Here is a 21,081-nt window from a genome sequence, read left to right as displayed (position 1 = left end):
TCAAAACTGAATTAGATGGAATATATTTGAAATGTTGGGAAAACCGTGTATGTTAGTGCGGCCTGGAAAAGGGTTAACTTTGCATGTCTCGCGTCAAGTTAAACACAGGCTGTGACAACAATCCGTTTAAGGGTTATTCAGTATCTTGTTCTGATTAGGAAAAAGTAGAAGAAAGGGTTTAGCAGGATAGTCTTTGACAATTTGCCTGCGTTTTTGGTTCTAAACTATAACCAAACGATGCCTTTTAAAGGGGTAATACCCTGCACAAAGTTTCATCTCTCTGTTACCCCTGGTGGTGGAAAATACCCGATAAACTCCAGAACTATTTTATTTCTTCTTAACTATAAAAATGATCAATTTCAAATTTTCTACAAATATTATTGTGAATAAAGCTACATGTTAAAAAAATTGACTCCTAATCATTCGAATTCTTGAAAACAGTCTGTATAACAGGATCAGCTCGTGGTACAAACACTTTTTTTTTAAGTCAAAACTTCTTTAGCGACGCTGTGCACTTTTTGTGATGTGGAAAAAAATGTTAAACTCGCGTCAGGTGTCACGTGACTGTCAGATTGAAAATTCGTAAAACGCAAATCATATAGGGACCGTGCGCGTTGCAGGGTCTGCCATCTTGATATTAGGAGTTAAATAAATAGTAGGCAACAAAGAGCCCACTCATATTAATTTCGCAATGTTCCTTCTTGGCTACGTCGATGAAGTTTTGTATGATGTAGAATATAAATCGTTCGTTTGAAAAAAAAAAACCGGTCAAGTGCGAGTTCGTTTTACTCGCGCACCGAGGGTTCCGTACAAACTTTGAATTAGTGTAACTATAAAGGCGAAAGACTTGAACTGAAGTACCTATACTAAGTATAATTGTGTACAACGCCTTAGAACCTAAATGGTTGCGTACTGTGCGGTTCAAGAGGAATTTCCTCCCGCGGACGCTCCGGCTGTGGAATGAGCTCCCTTCCGAGGTTTTCCCGAGGGTCTACAGTATGGGGTTCTTCAAAAAAGGAGTACTTTTTAAAGGGTCGGCAACGCGCATGTAACACCTCTGGAGTTGCAGGCGTCCATAGGCTGCGGTGACTGCTTACCATCAGGCGGGCCGTATGCTTGTTTGCCACCGTCGTGGTATAATAAAAAAAAAACGCCATCTATCGGCAAATTGTCTTACGAATTTGCGCGATGTAATGGACGTATTTTGGTTTTTCGAGGATAATTCTCTATCATGTAATTAAACCGATTTCAGTAATTGTTCTTTAATTTGAAAAGGGGTGTTTAATGAAAAAATATTCAAATCTGGTTCCATTCATTCAACTAGCAACATTTACTGACTTACCCGTTTTTATTAATAAAACTCAAATGAGGGTGGATGAGAAAAAATCAGATTTGACGTTAGTGATTAAGCAAAATTGTTCTCTCGCTGTTTCTTTTAATAAATTTTTGGGTTTTAAAGTGTAGTTTTAACATGTTTGGTCCTTCTAGAACTGGATTGTGAAAGTGTAATAAGTGCTAAAAACAATAGTGTAAAAGGCTAAGTGTTAATTACTGCGAGTTGGTAAGATTAGACTGTAAATATTAACTTTGATTTCGTGCACCAGTGAGGTTAGAAACCTTTATGAACTATTTCACTAATTTGGACATTTAAACAGTGCTAAACTAATTTTGGACTGCTGATACTTGAACAATATTAATTTATAATAATAATAAGAAAGTGTTTCAAACTAATGCAATTTCGTGACGTGAACTTTTGTGATTAGAATCTTTGATTATTTTAAACTGCATATTTATAGACTATTTCGCCAGATATAACTTTACGTCAATTGAACTCGAGTATATACGGGAAAGTGGACTTTGAACTTATTTTGTTGTGAATTCTTGTTATACACGTAAACAATGGCTCAACTTTGTGAATCACAAAAAACGTTATCGGAACGTATTTCTAAGTTACAAAGTAATACTAAAAAGACGTCTAAATCAAGATATACACTTGGCTACTTACAAACACGTTTAGAAACATTAGAAAGTTATTGGTCTAAGTATCAAAATCAATATGAGATGATTCAATCAACAGTTACGAAAACTGAACTGGAGCAATTACATTTTAATGCTGAAAGTCTGTACGAGGAAACTGAAGACCTATACCTGGAATTTAAGGGATTATTAAAGGATTATTTGTTGGAATTTTCGAAAGGTCAAGGTCAACCACAATCAAATAATAGTGCGCATAGTTTTTTATCAACAAATGATGGCGAGACCACCCCTATTAGAACTAAATTACCTCCTTTATCTATTCCAAAGTTCGCCGGTAATTATAACGACTGGACAAGTTTTAAAGATTTATTTAAGGCTCTCGTGCATGACAACGTACATCTAACAACTATTGAAAAACATCATTATTTGAAAACTAGTTTATCGGGAGAGGCTGAACAACTTCTAAAACATTTTGCACTCACGGAGGCTAATTACGATAAGGCTTGGAGCACACTTGAGAGTAGATACAATAACAAACGTATGATTGTCACTACAATAATTAGCCGCCTTTTAAATCAAAAGAAGATGAACACAGAATGTTTTAAAAGCTTAAAGGAAATTTTAGATACTACGAAGGAATGTTTGAATTCTCTCGATAATCTCGGCGTGGATACCTCCACATGGGACGCAATTATCGTACATTTAGTTGTATCCAAGTTGGACTTAGAGACACACAAACAATGGGAACAGTCACTTGGATCATCTCAAGATATACCCACATTTACCTGTCTGTCATTATTTTTAGAAAATCGTTTCCGGTCTATGGAAATGGTAAATGTCACTCACAAAAAAGACCAACCGCAGAAAAAAGACTTAGTTAAATATTCCACAACCCAAAAACCCACAAATATGAAGTCATTTGTCACAGAAGTAAACAGCGAATGCACTTATTGCTCACAAAACCACTATATTTGTCATTGTAAAGAGTTCGCCGCATTAGATGTTCCTCAACGTCAGGATTTTATTAAGAAGAATGGCATTTGTTTTAATTGCCTTGTAAAGGGTCACTCCGTTAATGCGTGTAGGCAGAGCACTACCTGTAGAAAATGTAGTCGACGACATCACACTCTGTTGCACTTCACAAACCCTAACAAGACCACATCAGTGCCTGAAAACGATACAGCAACACCCAGTACACCTGAATCAAGCCAAACCACATCAACCGTAGTTTACAAGGCTGAGGTTGACAGCGACAGTGAAGAAGTTATTTTGGCAACCGCGCGAATTGCAGTTAAGGCAAGGAACGGCGACACGATAGTCTTGAGAGCACTGATTGATCCGTGCTCGCAGTCCAACTTTGTTACTGAAGCGACAGCTCAACTGCTTAATCTCGAGCGCACTTCAGTCAACGGAAAAATCACTGGCATATCTCCTGTACCAATGACAACCAAATCACAAGTTGAGTTGAACTTTCATGCCATTAGAAATCCATCACACATAATTACAGCTAAGGCGTACGTCCTTAGACGAATAAATTCGAGATTACCATCACAAGAGCTCCCATCTGATACCTGGCCTTCTTCTGAGATTAAAGACCTTGCGGATCCACACTTTCACAAGCCAGGATCTGTCGACGTGCTCTTAGGTGCCGTTGTATACGCACATATTATTCTTGGTGGAGTAGTAAAACATAATGAGTCTCTGGTCGCTTTGAACTCACGATTGGGCTGGCTGGTATGCGGCGAGGTTGCGCCGTCGGGCCATCAGTCACACAACGTTATTGTTATGCATACACAAGTCGAAGTTGATCAGTTACTACGTCAGTTTTGGGAGATCGATGAATATTCACCAAACGCGAAGCCTCTGTCACAGCCTGAGATGCAGTGTGAAGAGCATTTTAAGAAAACTCACACTCGAAACACTGACGGTCGATACGAGGTTCGCCTACCCTTCAAGGACGAAGACGCTCCAAATTTAGGCAACTCCAGACAACTTGCTTTAAAGCGCTTACATCAGATGGAAAATAAGTTTAAGCGCCGACCCGAGTTTCACGAAGAATACTGCAAGTTCATGAACCAATATGAGTCACTCGGTCACATGGAGGTCGTCCCTGAGACAGAAAAGAAGAATAAAGCTTATTACCTACCACATCATGCTGTTCTTCGTGCCTCGAGCCTCACCACAAAACTGCGCGTAGTTTTTGACGGAAGTGCTAAACCTGCAGATGGAAACTCACTTAACGATGAGCTACTCATCGGCCCACCGCTGCAACAAGATATACGAGATTTAGTAACACGGTGGAGACAACATAAGTACTGTCTAGTAGCCGATATACAACAAATGTACCGACAGATACTTATCTCAAAACAAGACACTGATTACCAAAGAATCCTGTGGCGTGAGTCATCGGAAGAGCCGATTAGAGAATATCGGTTACTTACCGTTACATATGGCAGTTCTTGTGCTCCATATCTTGCCATAAGGACACTTCATCAACTTGCAGAGGATGAACGTGGAGATTTTCCTGAAGCTGAACTTCTCAAAACTGATCTCTATATGGACGATTTAATGACGGGCTCATCTACCGAAGAAGACACTCAACGGCTTCAATGTCGCTTAACTGAACTATTTAAACGTGGTGGTTTTCTTCTACATAAGTGGTCGTCTAATAGTGAAAAAGTTTTAAGCGAGATTCCCGATTCGCAAAAAGCATTACAAAGTTCAGTGAATATTAAAATGGATGATTCGGTGAAAGCTCTAGGCATAGCTTGGAAACCACAAAGTGACATATTTGAACTGGTAGTTAACTTACCTCATGACAACGACGTTGTCACAAAACGAAGTGTGCTATCTGCGATAGCAAAAACGTTTGACCCTCTGGGTTGGCTAGCACCTTGCGTGGTTGTATTAAAAATGTTTATGCAGAAGTTGTGGCTGGCCGGCCTAGACTGGGACTCTGAACTTCCCGAAGACCTGAAAACTGAATGGCAGACTTACCTGACTAACTTCGAACACATGCAGGCCATTCAGCTTCCACGTTGGTTAGGGATTACAAATAATGTAAACATTGAATTGCACGGCTTTTCTGACGCCTCTTGCGCCGCCTACGCTGCGGTTATTTACATCAGAGTCATCACGGACAATGAGATAAAAGTAAGCCTGGTCGCAGCCAAAACAAAGGTCGCTCCCGTGAAACAGGTCTCATTGCCACGTCTTGAACTTTGTGGGGCGGTCCTATTGTCTAAATTGATACCAAATGTGAAATCTAGTCTAAATATTGATGATAATCGTGTGTTTGTTTGGACAGATTCCACAATAGTTTTGGCTTGGTTGCGTAAAACTCCAAATACTTGGAAGCCATTCGTTGGTAATCGCACTACCGAAATCTTAAATGTTACGAATAGTAGTCAATGGCATCATATTAAGTCTGCGGACAACCCCGCGGACTGTGCCTCACGCGGTATCAGCCCTGACGAGCTGATGCAGTCACAACTATGGTGGGAAGGTCCAGCCTTCCTTCGCGAGTCTGTTGAGATTTGTTACCCTAATTTCACTATACCTGAAACCACACTAGAAGCAAAACCGAAAGCAAAAGTTAGTTACTTATGTACCTCTGAAGTCAATGAATGTGCCACGTACCTCAATAGATACTCTAGTCTACTTAAACTCATACGTGTAACAGCCTATTGCTTTCGATTTCTTCGACTATGTAAAGAAAAGGTTCTAAAAAGGAACGATAACCCAAAACCAACATACCTCACTACTGCTGAAATAAAAAATGCATTAAAAACCTGTATTCGAATATCACAGTCTGTTTACTTTGAAAGTGAAATAGGATTGCTATCACAGAGCAAACCTATCCCAAAAAATAGTAACATTCACTCTTTAAATCCGATCCTAGATAATGAGAAAATTATTCGAGTCGGTGGACGTCTTGTAAATGCTCAAATACCACATGATATGAAGTCTCCTATAATTTTACATTACAAATGTAACTTAGCAAAGTTGATTGTAATTGACGCTCATTTGAGAACATTGCATGGTAGAAATTCATTAACATTAAATCTTGTTCACCAAAAATATTGGATTCTAAGAGCGAAAACCTTGGTAAAAAAGATTTTAAGATTATGTAAACCTTGTTTTACCCAAGCTGCACAACCAATGACTCCGTTGATGGGCAATTTACCACAGTGCAGAGTCAATCCATCACGTCCGTTTTTGACCAGCGGCGTTGACTTTTGTGGTCCATTCACGCTGAAACTGTACTCTGGTAGATGCACCAAAACTTGTAAATCGTACATAAGTGTATTTTTGTGTATGGTTACAAAGGCTATTCACCTTGAGCTGGTCAGTTCACTATCCAGTGCTGCGTTTTTAGCAGCCTTCAAACGTTTTACTGCTCGACGTGGGCATTGTAAAGAAATCTGGAGTGATTGTGGGACTAATTTCGTAGGCGCGTCCAAAGAATTAGACCTCGCGTTCAAAAACAGCAAATCAACTGTTATTGAAGAAATTGCCCAACTGTTGGCTAATGACAGCACAACATGGCATTTTATTCCCCCTGGCGCTCCTCACTTTGGAGGATTGTGGGAGGCAGGAGTTAAGTCTGTAAAAGGACATTTGAAACGCGTCGTAGGTGAGTCCGGCTTAACATTCGAAGAGTTTTGCACTCTGACCACACAAGTCGAGGCTTGTGTCAACTCTAGGCCTCTAACGTTGATTAGTTCTACTGTTGATGAACTTCCTTTGACTCCTGGTCATTTTTTGATAGGCGAGGCACCGCTTACTATCCCTGAAGAAAGTTTCGTGGATACTCGACCTGACTATTTAAACCGATGGCAAAAGGTGCAACGTATGGTACAAAGTCTATGGCGACGTTGGCAATCTGAGTACCTTACTATGTTACAACATCGATACAAATGGTCCCAGAATCACCCCGACATAAATGTTGGTACAGTTGTCTTAGTGAAAGACGATCGTTTACCTCCAGGTAAATGGCTTTTGGGACGAATTGTGGCGAAGCACCCGGGAGCAGACGGCGTAACGCGTGTAGTCTCCCTACAATTTAAGGATCGTGTGTTTAAGAGACCAGTTACTAAACTGTGCCCTCTGCCTCTAGCTGCTTCAGAGCCTTAGTTAAGTGATAGTTTATAGGCTTGTTTATGTATATTCTCACTCTATTTAAGTTAAAGTTCAGATGTTTATGTTTTCCACGGTTTAAAGGACCCATATAGTCCTTGGGCCGCGGCATGTTTAATGAAAAAATATTCAAATCTGGTTCCATTCATTCAACTAGCAACATTTACTGACTTACCCGTTTTTATTAATAAAACTCAAATGAGGGTGGATGAGAAAAAATCAGATTTGACGTTAGTGATTAAGCAAAATTGTTCTCTCGCTGTTTCTTTTAATAAATTTTTGGGTTTTAAAGTGTAGTTTTAACAAGGGGTGTAATTTAATCTCATAGACATTTCAAGTGTAATAAGCACACGTCAAGTTGGTTCAATTGCAAATTGAATTCGGAAAGGTTTTTTGTTAATTAAAACATTTTTTAGCAAGATAGAGGTCTGATTATATTTTTCCTGTAAAGTTTATAGTAATGTTAATATCATGTAATAAATTCATATTTTTTGGCAAACTTCGGAGATAAGGGGGAACGGTATTTTTTTTTTCACATTTTCCTTCATAAATCATTTTTTTTTTCTAAAAAAAAAAATCTTTTGGAATATACAATTTGAGCTCTTTCAAATACCCCACTTGACCTAGTCACTAGACTGAAATTTTGCCCCCTCTTCATATTGGGCATTTTCCATAGTTAATAAAAATAAAATAACAAAATAATACTTTCAATGTGTCTGGGTTAGTGTTGTTCATAACTATTCCAATTTCAAATCAATAGCTTAAGTGGTTCTCGAGATATTTAGCGGTGTGACAGACTGACGGACGGACAGAGTCGCACCATAAGGGTTCCTTTTGTACCTTTTTGGTACGAAACCCTAAAAATGGTGTATGTACCATGAGCCGAACTTGTTATACAGGTGATTACTTATTTTTTTACGAGAATTTAAACAGTTAGGAGGGTCATATTTTTTTAACATATAGCCTGTCTCATAAATATTTGTACAGAAATTCGTCACTTTCATAGTTTAGGAAAATATAAATAAAACAGTTATGGGGTTAATCGGGTGTTTTTCACACCCAGGGGGTAACAGAGAGATGAAACTTTGTGCAGGATATTACCCCTTCAAAAGGCATTGTTAGGTTATAGTTTCGAACCAAAAACGCTGGGGGCAATTTTTCAAAGGCTATCCTGTTATACCCTTTATTTGACGCAAAAAAAAAAATGGAGAAGGTCGTCCAAGTTAGCTAACCCTCCATACAAAGGCCAATATTTTTTTGCTACAATACTAAATAAGCCCACTATTTTTGATACACCTGGTGTTTAATAAATTTTAATTATTTGCTCAATGCTGCTGTGTGCGGCTCACGATGCGAGCCGGTAATGGAACAATGGAAAAATTTACGAATCTTTAAGATAAGGTGGTTTGATGAAGAAAAAAACAACATTATCTCAGTATAAATGTTGTATTAACAAATATCAGGTACATAATATCACAGTCGCGTGAAAACAGTAAGTGAAACTACAACAACATTTAGTTTTATGCCGATGCTGTTATACACTTAAAACAAATCTGTACGTCAAGTGAAGTACGTAACAGTTTGATGTATTTATATTAAAGGCTGATGCAGAATGGCTCGGGCTCGATCGCGTGCCAACAAGGCTGCATTTGGGAGAGTCATCTGAAAAACAGAAAGGTGATATTACTATAATGTAAAAACGGAGCAAACACCCAAACCGCAAACTTCACAGTTCGCCTCGTGTTTTGAGTGGCCCTGAAAGTAAATGTCACAAGATTAGATCTTCTCACTCCATCTGAAACAGAAAGATGAAACAAATGGAAATTAATAATATTTCTTCTTTTTCAGATTAAATCTCGAGCATCCCGTTGAATTTCCGATTGTGCAATCTCGTTTAACGATAGTACTTGATTCTATCCATTTATTTAATATGAATTATTCTATAATTTTAGAATATGCAAGTATGTATTTTGAAAAGTATTTAATGTTTAGAACAATAAACCATTATTTAAAAATAAACTTTGTTTATTTTATTTATTAAATAAAAGCCTCACTTTTCCCTTTTGAATTTATTACGAAAAACTTAATGCATCCATGAGAAAAACCCTTAACTACTTATATTTTTAACTTAGTGTCCCATTCACTTATGAACTAATACTAAAAATATCACACTATTCCACTTGTACATGTCACAAACACTGCAATAAATCAATAAAGTTCCCTCCATGTATGTTCCAATATAAGGTCTCCAACAGTTCTTCTTTAGTTCTGTCCATTTTCATGTTCTCATTTGTCTCAGGTTCATTGCTTTTCTCTTTTTGCATCTCTGCAGATAGAATTAATATTTCTGAATTAGATATTTGTTTTCCAGGTTGTTGACAATTTGGTAGAGTTGGAAGAGATTAGATCATATGGACCATGAGACAACGAGATATGTCTGGGTTGTTGTGGGTTGGACGCAGTAAACATGGGTTGTAGTTGGAAGTTGATGGCCCCATACCCTCTGAAATAAAGTCGGACTTCATCACACTATGCCACAGGTGCATCAGCAGGAAGTCTCAAAGTCCAGTTTTGTTGCGATTTCAACTACACATATCTTAATAAGCACTTCATGTGTTATTTTAGTTATTTAGGGGTAACCCTTTTCCAGGCATAGTACGATTTATCGACCACATACGCGCCAACAGAATTTCAACCTTAGCCATCCGATTTAAGGTTCAAATTAGATTGCACTTTCGGAAAATGTGACTTGTCTTCAAATGAATCATCAAAGCTGGATTTATTGAAATATATTTGATTTTTTTGGGAAAACCTTGTAGATTGGTGCGGCCTGGAAAATGGTTAAATGCAAATTTGTAAAGTATGAGTAGAATTGAACCATCTTATCACTTTCAGCCGGATTTTAAATCCATTCGTAGCATTCTAAATTGTGATTATCCTTAGTTTTGCAATGATGGAGTTTTAGAACGAGTTAGATTAAATATCCGCTATGTAAGCTCTGCAAAGCCCGTCACAAGAGCGATAATATACCAAGATATCTTATAGCAAGCCATCTTACTATATATTTTACGTACCATTTAACAGAGCCCACACATGAAGCTATAATATATATTTTGGTATCTTGCGATATCTTATAGCTAGGTAGATATATCACGATACCTGCATTTCGGTATATTTCGTCTCTCACAATGTAGGTGCTAGACAGACTCTGATATATATTTTGGTGTCGTTGGCGTGTGTGGTGCTTAGCTAAACTATATTTATGAGTATCTTACGGTATATTAATATACAAAGTGGCCAAAAAATATGTGCATTCCCGTTGCCAGGGAGGTTTTGGGATTATACTGAGCAACTAATACTATGGGACCAACCCCGAAATCGCGAAATAATGTTGACCCTCCCATAGAAAATGGACCAGCTGAAATGTATAAAACAGCCAGAAAATTTTTCGCGATTTTGGGGTTGGTCCCATAGTAAAAGTTGCTCAGTATAAGCCCAAAACCACCCTGGAAACGGGAATGCACATATTTTTTGGCCACCGTGTATATTATCGCTCCATCTGTGACGGGCATAAGCCTTTAATGATCCCTTAAAATAGCTTACAAAATAAAATGTATGAATGTTACTTAACTGAAGAAATTTGCATTTAAATTGAACCTTGACAATCATTAAACAGATAACAGGTAGTATAGTACCTACATGTAAAATATAAAAATATACTCCACATTCTGATTAACCTACAATACTGGCAAGTTCTTCACAATCTATAAAGTATCTATGTGAATGTTTATCAAGGAAAGGGAAGACATGTGGACTTTTTGTTTGGCAGGCAGATGGAGACTTACAAATAATGAGTTGATAAATACCGAAATTTAAATGTAGTGGATGTTTAATGAAGCATCTTAATAAGGAAAGAGAAAAATCTGTGGCCTTGAATAAAATGATAATTCACATTATTTTTGAGAATATCTCTTCACCAAAATTGTATGTCCTTAAATGTTTTTATTTTAACTTGATATTATATCCCGTTGTAGGCCGCACCGCGGCGAGCGGGAGCCGTTGCCCTTGTCGTCCAAAATAGGTTAATTTAAGTCTGTATATTTTGATCGTGCCGCGCGACTACCGCGAGCCACGATTCGCGCCGCCCGGTTCTTAGCGGCACTAGACTGAACCTGTTTTGGACGACAGCAGCGGCACCTTGTCGGGCCGCCCGCCGCCACACTCGACGCACCGCGCGCCGCGTGCGTCCAGTCGCAAATTTGTCACCTCTGTACATCCATCCCCCAAGCATTAAGAAAACTGGCCAACTGGCTGCTAGTAGGTAAACTTTAGAGCAGGATCTCCTCACTATGGCACGCAGGCTGAATCCAGCCTAGAAGCCTTTACTTTTGGCAGGTGGAAAGGAGGCGGGAGTTGATTTTATTGTGAAGTTTAGATCAAAAAGTTTGGACACCCTCGACATAGAGGATGCTGGTGAGAGTGGTGAGAATAATTCTAGATATTCCTAGTTAACAACTCACAGTTTTCCTTATCTTTAATTCAGCATACCTATACTTAACTGGGTTTTAAATTCAGTTTCTACATTTCACCGGAGTAAATAACAAACATATTCTTACTATTTTCCCTTTGAAAACTATATGGAAATACTTAAATGGGATTAACTATCAGGAACAAAAAGAGAAGTAAAAACACTGTGCAAAGCTGTGAATTACCCCTAAAATTTCAGTATAACAGTTGAAAGTTACATTATTTAAGTACAACCTGCATTTATCACTTAAATGCCTTGGCCTATCCTATTTCACATTTTTATTGGCCAATTTTAAGTGTGCTGACTGCTGCTCTGATGCGGTGCCACTATAATGAAAATCAATTAATTTTATGGTGAAATGATGTACGTGTCCACCTTCCGCATTCAATGGGGTGCGGGAGCACGGGAAGGGTATCTCACACAGCATATTCCCAGTGGTAACACTTTCATGCCCATAATTTCGTTCCCTAGTACAGGTACAGCCATAAACATTGTACGTACATGATGTAGTTTCACTTACATTTTTTTTTATTACGTAAATGGTTTTCATTATGGTGGCGCCACGGCAGAGAGCAACAGGCAATTTTCACTTCTAAGCTATAGGATAGGCTAATATATATATATATACATATATGCCTCTGATAACTATAAACTCCAGTTTAACAAAGACTTCCGTAACGTCTAGCGACCCAGGCACAATACAGGAAAAATTAGCAGTGAAATTTGAATCAATGGTATTATTAGAAAATACAATTGAATATATTTCATTTTAAAATCGAACTAAACATAAGTCCGCTATTTGTACATTGTTGTATATTTTGTGCAATAAAGTTTGAATAAATAAAACAAAAGCAACTCTGTTCCTAATCAAAATGATTCAAATTCGATTGGAGGTAATTTGTACTAGTATTAGGACCATGGGACGCTAGAGGATAAAGATGAATAAATTATTACACACTTAACATAACTGATCAATCTGATCATCAGTACACCTCAATTGCAGACAAGTTTTCAAGTGCTCAGTTACATGTGATGATAGTGGCACATATTATACATATAGGTCGGTGCCAGCAAACTTCTTGAACAAGTGACCTTGCCTGTAAGTATGGTTACAGTCACTTGTTCAAGAAGTTTGCAGGCACCTGTACATGCATGATTAATAACCTGAATGCAACAGCACATTTCTCAATTAATAAGTAATAAATGCAATAGATAAGACAATAGTGGACAACCACCTCTCCATACAAATTATATAAAATTTGTTGTTTATAATCAGGGCCCGTACATTTCGTGGCGTTGACAGAAAAATGACGTCACGCTACATAGAGTTGATTCCAATTAGTATTTTCGTAATAATTAGTCATTTGCCAACCTCTTTAGTTAACTGATACATATACTTGACAGTCTTGACACATATATTATTTCATTGAGTGACTTATTGTCACTCAACGAAATAATAGATTATTAATTTATGACATATTTACATATTTTTTATTTTTAATGGCGTATTTCACGTAACAAGTATTTATTTTTGTACCAGTCAATAAGTAAGGTATCTGAATTTGTAGTGTTGTAAAAAAGCTCCCTGTATGTTAAATTACATCATTTTTGTGTCAACAGCATGAAAAGTATGGGCCCTGTTTATAATTCTCAAGAAATAGAAAAAAAACTAAACAAAGCTGTAAATATAAATAAATATTATACAACATTATTACACAAATTGACTAAGTCTCACAGTAAGCTCAATAAGGCTTGTGTTGAGGGTACTTAGACAATGATACATATAATATATAAATATTTATAAATACTTAAATACATAGAAAACACCCATGACTCAGGAAGAAATATCCATGCACATCACACGAATAAATGCCATTACCAGGATTTGAACCTGGGACCATCAGCTTCGTAGGCAGGGTCACTACCCACTAGGCTAAACCGGTTGTCGGTATACCAATCGGTGTTAGCTATAGTAAATAAACATCTTATTTTATAAAAATATTTTCCACAATGTCAATATCCAGTGGATAATCAAGAACCAGTTGTCCCCTTTCCTCTTAATCGCACCAGTTTTTATTGCAAACAAAACTGTTCATACAGGTTCTATTGACACAATAATTGTTCACATTTTATGCACTTTTAAAAATTAAGTAAATATGGGCTCCAAACCAAAATAGGAGAAATTCAGAGAAATCTGGACATGCAGCCCCTACTTGGTTAAATATACAGTTCAGAAATCTTTAGGATAGAAATACCCTAATATACCATGTATAGTAAAAAAAACCTATTGTAACAATTATATATAGGTACTTAGTTAGAATTTTTTATGTTGACCTAATGGCAGGAGGAGCTATAAAATAACATAGGCTCATCATTAAAAATTCCAACTTTACAGTGTAATAGGTAATGCCTGCCAAACAAAATATTTACATAAGTATAATTACACAATACAATTGGTCAATGCAACAGGTGTATGATGTGTATCCACATATCACCTGACCAACAATGCTTGTTTCAACTAAGGCATTAATAGTAAAGAATGCGGGTTCGAAATTGCAACAAATACTGTCAATTTATAAAATGAATACTTATGTAAGAGCTACCCGCAATGAAAACTAATGCAGAGACTTCCCACTCAAAATAAATGGTGACAAACAACAACCTGCTGCATTGTTTAAATGTAACAGATGAGGTCATAAGATAAATTGAGTTAAATGTAATAAACAGTAATTGTTATTAGTATACATGTAATAAATAAAATATTAATATAAACAGAAACCTCCTTGGATTGATGCTTACTTTGTATTGTTATTTTAATATTGTTTTATAACCTTGCGCTCTTTAAAGCGTCACTGTCAATTTAAAGAGGTTTCACAAGTCAATTAAAAAGAAACCTACCTGGTCGGGGTCGCTTGATTTGATGGTGATTGCCGCCGTCTGCGCTGCGTTTTCTACCATGGTTGTGTGGCGGTGAATATGCATCATCACGCGGGGCCTCTACCATTTCGCAATCGGGCGTCGCTTCAATATTTTGTGGTCGTTTCGGCTCATGGTATCCGTAGTAACAATTCGTCGATATGTGTATATTCTGACATTGTCCCATAAATTGATTGGCATCAGTACAAATCGGAGTAGGTCGCATTACATCAAAATTATTTCTGGCGTCTTGCATGTTATACAAATCGAAGCCGCTGGCCGGCATTTTATTAGGCCTTGTATTGGTGATGTACTTCTCAATCTAACGATGTCAATCTCTTAGAGTTCGTTTTCTTCGATTGATCTTCAAACTGCAGTTGAACTAGTTCAATAGTGCAAAGAAATAACATATATAATAATAATCAAGTTTACAAGAAGTAACTAAACGACTAGGCGTGGCTGGCGTGGTGTGGTGCACAGACTCAGAGGCAACGCACACTCACACTACGAACGCAACTCCGAGGACGAGGAATCGAAACAGGGGGGCGAAACTTAAAAGCGGCCTACTTTTTACATAGAAAGTGGCGACGCCGGCAACATTTTAGAGCACAATTTGCTCACCTGATGCTTCCAAATATATCAACTAGATGGTGTCACCGCGGAAAAACATGTTTAGTCATTGTTTAGTCCTTTATCTGTGCTGGCTTATAAAACTCGCATCCAAGCTATAATAGTTTAAAAGAAAAAAAATATTTGTCTTTGCATTTCAACACAAGTTCCGTTTCAGGAGTCCTACCGCGAAAATCGAAGTTCGTCAATTGCGGGCATTTTTCTCTGTCACTCTAATTACGTCGTAGTGAGAGTAAAACGAACGCTTTTTTTCGGCCGAGATTCAATGGGATTCTCGGCCTAGACCGAGACCGAGAATTTATAAAATAGAAGAAAAAGCACGTATTTTGCACTAAAAATATTTTCGACGTAATTCGACGATATATTAAAAAAAAGTTATTATAATCAATTCGTAGCGCTATTATATAGTATTTTTTTAGTACGGATGTGAACAAAACGGAGGTACTATAAAGGGCCCTCCACACTCGTGCGCGAATCGAGGCGCGAAGCCGCGAACGCGACTCCACACTCGCCCTCGCTTCGCGCCTTATTCCCCGTTTTTGTCGGTATTTGGCCCACGTCAAAGGAGACGCGAAGCGCGAACTTGCAAGACTGTGGAGGGCCCTCGCGTCGAGATTGCAGATTGTTCACGCCTTCGCGCCTTATTCCCCGTTTTTAGTCGGTATTTGGCCCGCGTCAAAGGAGACGCGAAGCGCGAACTTGCAAGACTCCACACTCGCGATCGCTTCGCTTCGCGCCGCGATTCGCTCACGAGTCGGTTAATCTGTTAAACTCTCATAACCTTCTATGGCGGCTACTTGGTTATTTTGGGTGCGAACTTGATCACCCAAAAATCAATTTGACAGTTCCCAGTTTGAATCAGTGCCTTGCCGCAAACTAAATCCGATCAGCTGACGCTTCGGCGCCATCTTGCCGCGAACCAAACTGCGAAATCGCCGTGAAGTTGTGCGAGTGTGAAGTCTACGTCAACGTCGCGGTATGTTCGCTCCGCGAAGTCGCGCCGCGATTCACGCGCATAGTCTGGAGGCGGGTTAACAATAATCAGCGGGTTAAAATTTTTAGCGTTATGGCCCATTAAATTGTCACAACGATCGTCGTTTAACTGGCTAGCCTTGCCAAAAAGTTGTTCAGTTCAAATATACTTTACAGTACATATGGGGCTACTTTATAGCACTAGTGCGAGAAGTAGCATATTACGTTACTGTGTCGAACATTTAAAGGGCCATATGTACTGTAAAACGTTGTACGATACATGTGCGAATAGGTAATTCGCAACTCGTGTCGATTTAAAACACTCCCTTCGGTCGTGTTTTAATTTATCGCCACTCGTTTCGAATTTCCTATTTTTCGCACTTGTATCGTAATGTACTATTATTCATGTAGGCCTAGCAACAAGCACTTATGAATAGTAAGACAGTATTACATATAATTATCTTAAGCTAATTATCAGAGCAATTTATTGATGTTGTAAATATTATTCCGTATATAATACTAATGAATATAATTCGCTGTTCGCTGCCCATATAAGCCACATTAAATGAAAATCAACCCATGACCCAACAACTCTACTATTCTAGTAGTTGTGATGTAATTTCTGATGTACACTTTACAACTGAACAAGTCGAGCGCTTACTCAAATCTCTCGATCGCGCAAAAGGCCCAGATTCAGATGGTTTGCCTTCTATATTCTTAAAACAAACAGCTCACTCCATAGCAAAACCTTTATATGTCATATTTACAAAAAGTGTGCAGGAGGGAAATTTCCCGCCTATATGGAAATCGGCAAATATAATCCCCATCTTTAAAAAAAGGATCGAAACAGGAAGTAGAAAATTATAGGCCTATCTCAATATTGTGTGTAATGACCAAAGTATGCGAAAAACTTATTCATGGCGCATTAAGCGTTTTTATAAATAGCCAAATCATACCTGAGCAGCACGGCTTCACAAGACAGAGATCTACCAATACTAACCTAATGGTTTTTACTGAATTCCTATTTGAACATATGAATCGAGCTGCTCAGGTTGATGCGGTATATACTGACTTCCGCAAAGCATTTGACAGAGTCGACCACAAGCTCCTCCATGATAAAATAGCTTTTAATGGCATTCGCGGAAATCTGCTCAGATGGTTCCTGTCTTACGTTACGAATAAAACTCAAAGAGTTGTGTTGAATGGCTTTCGGTCGGACGTGGTCGAGGTTACTTCTGGGGTACCGCAGGGCTCCATTTTAGGTCCCCTGCTATTTAATATTTGTCCTTGCTATTTGTAATTTGTGGATAATGTCGTTGGCTATGCATTACGTTAATTTTAATTGTAATACTAAATGTAACATTATATTGTATAGTTGTTTGTTATCCCTAAAATGAATAAATAAAATAAAAAATAAAACTCTCCGCGATTTTTGGCAAAATTGCATGGAATAGCATAATTCGCAAAGTACGCACGTAATTGTGTCAATATTCCACAACAGTAATCCGCCACAGGTATTGTTTTGCTACCTTTACCTACCTACCTACTGCTTTGCTTTTTCCCGTAAACACAAATATAAAATTAATATCAAACTATCCAGTAGCATCTTCCACTCATATCAAGTTAATTTAAGTTACAGGTCGATAATAATATCATTCTATTCTATCTCATTTATTTACTCTTCCGCAATAACAACAACCACAATACGAACCAAATGAACAAGTACTTAATTACTTGCAACCGCGCCTATCCGATCCTAATACCTAGTATTTGATAAGTAATTGGCTTAAAATGTGGGTACGAAACCAGTCAAGATCACAAAAAACGTCACACAAACCATGCGATGCAACGTGGTTATGGAGTAAGTAACAAACATTTAAAAAAAAACCTTTTGAAATCTTGAAGTCGGTTAAAAATAAGGTGCGCTGATATAATATACATTTCAGATAAAGGAAGCCAGTCTTTGGAAACTAGAGGAACGTAGTGATTATATGCTCTTTGAAAGAAGCCATTACATACAGTCACTTCATCTCACCAGTGAACGGAAAACATGGAATCCGCGTTTGAGAACATTACCGTTCAAATTCTCGGGACAATTAGCACACATACTCAATTACGCCTACATTTAAATAAGACGATACGTTTACAGAGCCTGTAATCAAAACTAATAAATGAAATAATAGTCATCTCTATTCAGCGCCACCGGCCCGAGCACTCGATCAGGGTAGAGCGAGTTTGAGTTTTGGCGCCCTTTTTTACCCAACCCAACTTTTCTAGTAGTTATAATAGTTTGAAGAACCAGTCAAATAATCCACGCATAATAATTTTGTGCAGATTAAAAGATAACTAGTTAAAATGTTTTTCTGAAATGAGAGACTAACCCAACATAAATAAATATTCATTGTTGTGTTAACATATTCCGCTATAATAAGTATTTTTATGGCTAGATAAATTTCATTATCAATCTGTATGGTAGAGGGTAGTCACGTTCAGGTACTTGAAAATGAAAATGAAAAAATGAAAAATATTTATTTCGTAACTTATAAGTAACTTTTTACATCTGTGCCGATGCCTCTTTTTAAGTAATGAATATACTTGTATTAAGAAGCACCGCTCTCCCGTAGTGGTAGCTTACAATTTTGGTGTGTACATTACATATACAGGCCATAAAAATAATAATCTATTAAGTTATATAAAATTTAGATTAAATTAGTTAGGTACTCACTAAGTTGTTACAATTTTGCTGGTTCTAAAAGGCATAGCTTACAGAGAGTTATTGCTTCTTATAATTAACCTATAAGTAGATACTCGTATAAATATGCATGAACGCGTGTGAGTGAGCGACTGTGTATGTGTGTGTGTGAGTGAGCGACTGTGTATGTGTGTGTGTGTGTGTGTGTGTGTGTGTTTGTGTGTTTATGTGTGTGTTTGTGTTTGTGTGTGCACGTATGTTACACGTGTAAGTGTTTGAAACCCGCATGGATTAGGTAGTTAAGTATTTAGCAACAAGTTTTCTATCTCAAAATAGCTTTTTGTTTTCAACCATTTAACAACCTTAATTTTACAGTCGTGGGTAGTGGTAGAGTAAATGTCAATATTTTGGTTTATCGCATTGTACAGATTAGCAGATTGTGCTGACTGCTGTCTCCTTGCAAATACTGTTTTGAAAATAGGGGGGTTAATTATTTTGGTTTGTTTTTTACGCCGAGAATCTATTATTGGTTTGTAAGGGGTTTTCTTATGAGTTCAAAATCAGTACTTCAGGTACAGCCTTCAAAATGTACATGGGTACACGAATCGGGTCAAAAATATTTGAAAAGGCTAGCTCATCCCCACTTTCAGTTCCAACGGAAGTATTTTTGTTGGAAATTGTGACCTCTGCGTGCGTTGTTTAAATGCAAAACAAAGGAATAATTTCTGGGCAACTGCAAGTGAAAATACACAACGTAAGAAAGATATATATATATATATATATATATATGACAGTAGAGGGTGGATTCAAATGATCCACATTTTATTCATTGAAAGAGTGCCAAAAAAAATTTCTACATATACTACATATAGGAGACCGGGTATGGTTATCTCATGGATTGGTTGTCACAGAGCGGTTGCATTAAAACATTGAACGAACAGCGGTTTATTAAGCTGTGTGAACCCTTTTTTTGACAAGTTGAAATCTTCATCTTTGAAATCAATAAAACATATTCTAGATCTCTTGCCAGGCATCCAATCAGTTTCATGTCTCTCTAATTGGACAGATTTTTCCGTAGTTCGCTGCGAATAGCATCTTATGGGAATCGGATTGTACATAAAGTATGTCAAATACTACAATGTAAAATTACAATACCAAATTTGATTATTAATTTGAAATAACTAGGTAGTTTTTTTTATAGCCGCATCCCATGAAAGATATAAGGAAAATACAAATCTGTAGTAAAGAATTTATTACAATAGAGATAATATCTAAATCAAACATAAGTTAATAATAGTACATTACGATACAAGTGCGGAAAATAGGAAATTCGAAACGAGTGGCGATAAATTAAAACACGACCGAAGGGAGTGTTTTAAATCGACACGAGGTGCGAATTACCTATTCGCACATGTATCGTACAACGTTTTACAGTACATATGGCCCTTTAAATGTTCTACACATTAACGTAAATAACGTAATATGCTAATTTTCGCACTAGTGCTATAAAGTAGCATAATATGTACTGTAAAATAATCTACTTCATTTGGCATAACATCATCCCTATTATCTTCGTAATCTAAAAAGACGTATCTTACTATAAAAGTCGTATGCAGTTACGTTTTAAATTAGCACGGTAATATTGAAAAAATGTCTTCATATTTATTTCAAATTTTACTGAAGTTATCGGGTTATTCCCACTAGTTACCACCAAGTTGTTATCAGTGGTAACTACTGGGATTTTTTCCCCACCTTTTCCTAGTAGTTACCACTGGTAAAAGGAGGGAATTATTTTTTCCCAGTAGTTACGACTAAAATTTGGTTAGCATTCAATACTAATAAAAACAGTATAAATATCGAGTTCCTTTATCAATAATTAATTAAACGTCGAATTAATTATAAGTTAATTAGTTATTCGTTTCATTATAACTCGATAACTGATTCAGAAACGGCCTTAAAAGTGATAAAAAAATTCCACCTTTTACCAGTGGTAACTACTGGGAAAAAAATCCCAGTAGTTACCACCAAACCAAGTTGGTGGTAACCAGTGGGAATTTTTTTCCCTGTAGTTACCAGTGGTAAAAGGTGGGAAAAAAATTCCCAGTAGTTAACACTGGTAACAAGTTGGTGGTAACTAATGGGAGTAACCAAGTTATCTGTTTACTTACACGTGCATAGTGATCATACTGTCCTCAGAATGATCAGAATAACTTCTGCACCACTTCAC

General features: G+C 37.4%; 2 protein-coding genes across 3 annotated transcripts in view; one reads left to right on the top strand and one right to left on the bottom strand.

Annotated features, from left to right (window-relative positions):
• Nucleotides 1-9,135, top strand: part of LOC133517428 (uncharacterized) — a 74,861-nt gene extending 65,726 nt beyond the window's left edge. The window contains exon 32 of the mRNA XM_061850744.1: nt 8,718-9,135. Coding sequence (XP_061706728.1) covers nt 8,718-8,813 — 96 coding nt within the window. The 3' untranslated portion in view covers nt 8,814-9,135. The remainder of the gene's footprint in view (nt 1-8,717) is intronic.
• Nucleotides 9,136-9,170: 35 nt separating this feature from the next.
• LOC133516872 (uncharacterized) lies at nt 9,171-15,072 on the bottom strand. 2 transcript variants are annotated; one of them, XM_061849888.1, is made up of 2 exons: nt 14,543-15,072; nt 9,171-9,442 (listed from the first exon to the last, which is right to left on the bottom strand). In XM_061849888.1, the coding sequence occupies exons 1-2, from the start codon at nt 14,844-14,846 to the stop codon at nt 9,306-9,308; spliced, it is 441 nt and encodes a 146-aa protein (XP_061705872.1). In that variant the 5' UTR covers nt 14,847-15,072; the 3' UTR covers nt 9,171-9,305. The 2 variants fall into 2 exon arrangements, with proteins under 2 accessions (XP_061705872.1, XP_061705873.1); XM_061849889.1 differs by having other exon boundaries at nt 9,368-9,619; nt 14,543-15,062.
• Nucleotides 15,073-21,081: the final 6,009 nt, after the last annotated feature.

The sequence above is a fragment of the Cydia pomonella genome, chromosome 4 (assembly GCF_033807575.1).
Source record: "Cydia pomonella isolate Wapato2018A chromosome 4, ilCydPomo1, whole genome shotgun sequence".
NCBI lineage: Eukaryota > Metazoa > Arthropoda > Insecta > Lepidoptera > Tortricidae > Cydia > Cydia pomonella.
This window is presented reverse-complemented; position numbering and strand designations above follow the sequence as displayed.

Excerpts from the sequence above, each read along its gene's own strand:
- LOC133516872 (XM_061849888.1), bottom strand. The coding sequence starts at position 14,846 with ATGCCGGCCAGCGGCTTCGATTTGTATAACATGCAAGACGCCAGAAAT. Across the intron at positions 9,443-14,542 it reads AATCAAGCGACCCCGACCAG|AGATGCAAAAAGAGAAAAGC; the intron begins GTAGGTTTCTTT and ends TTCTATCTGCAG.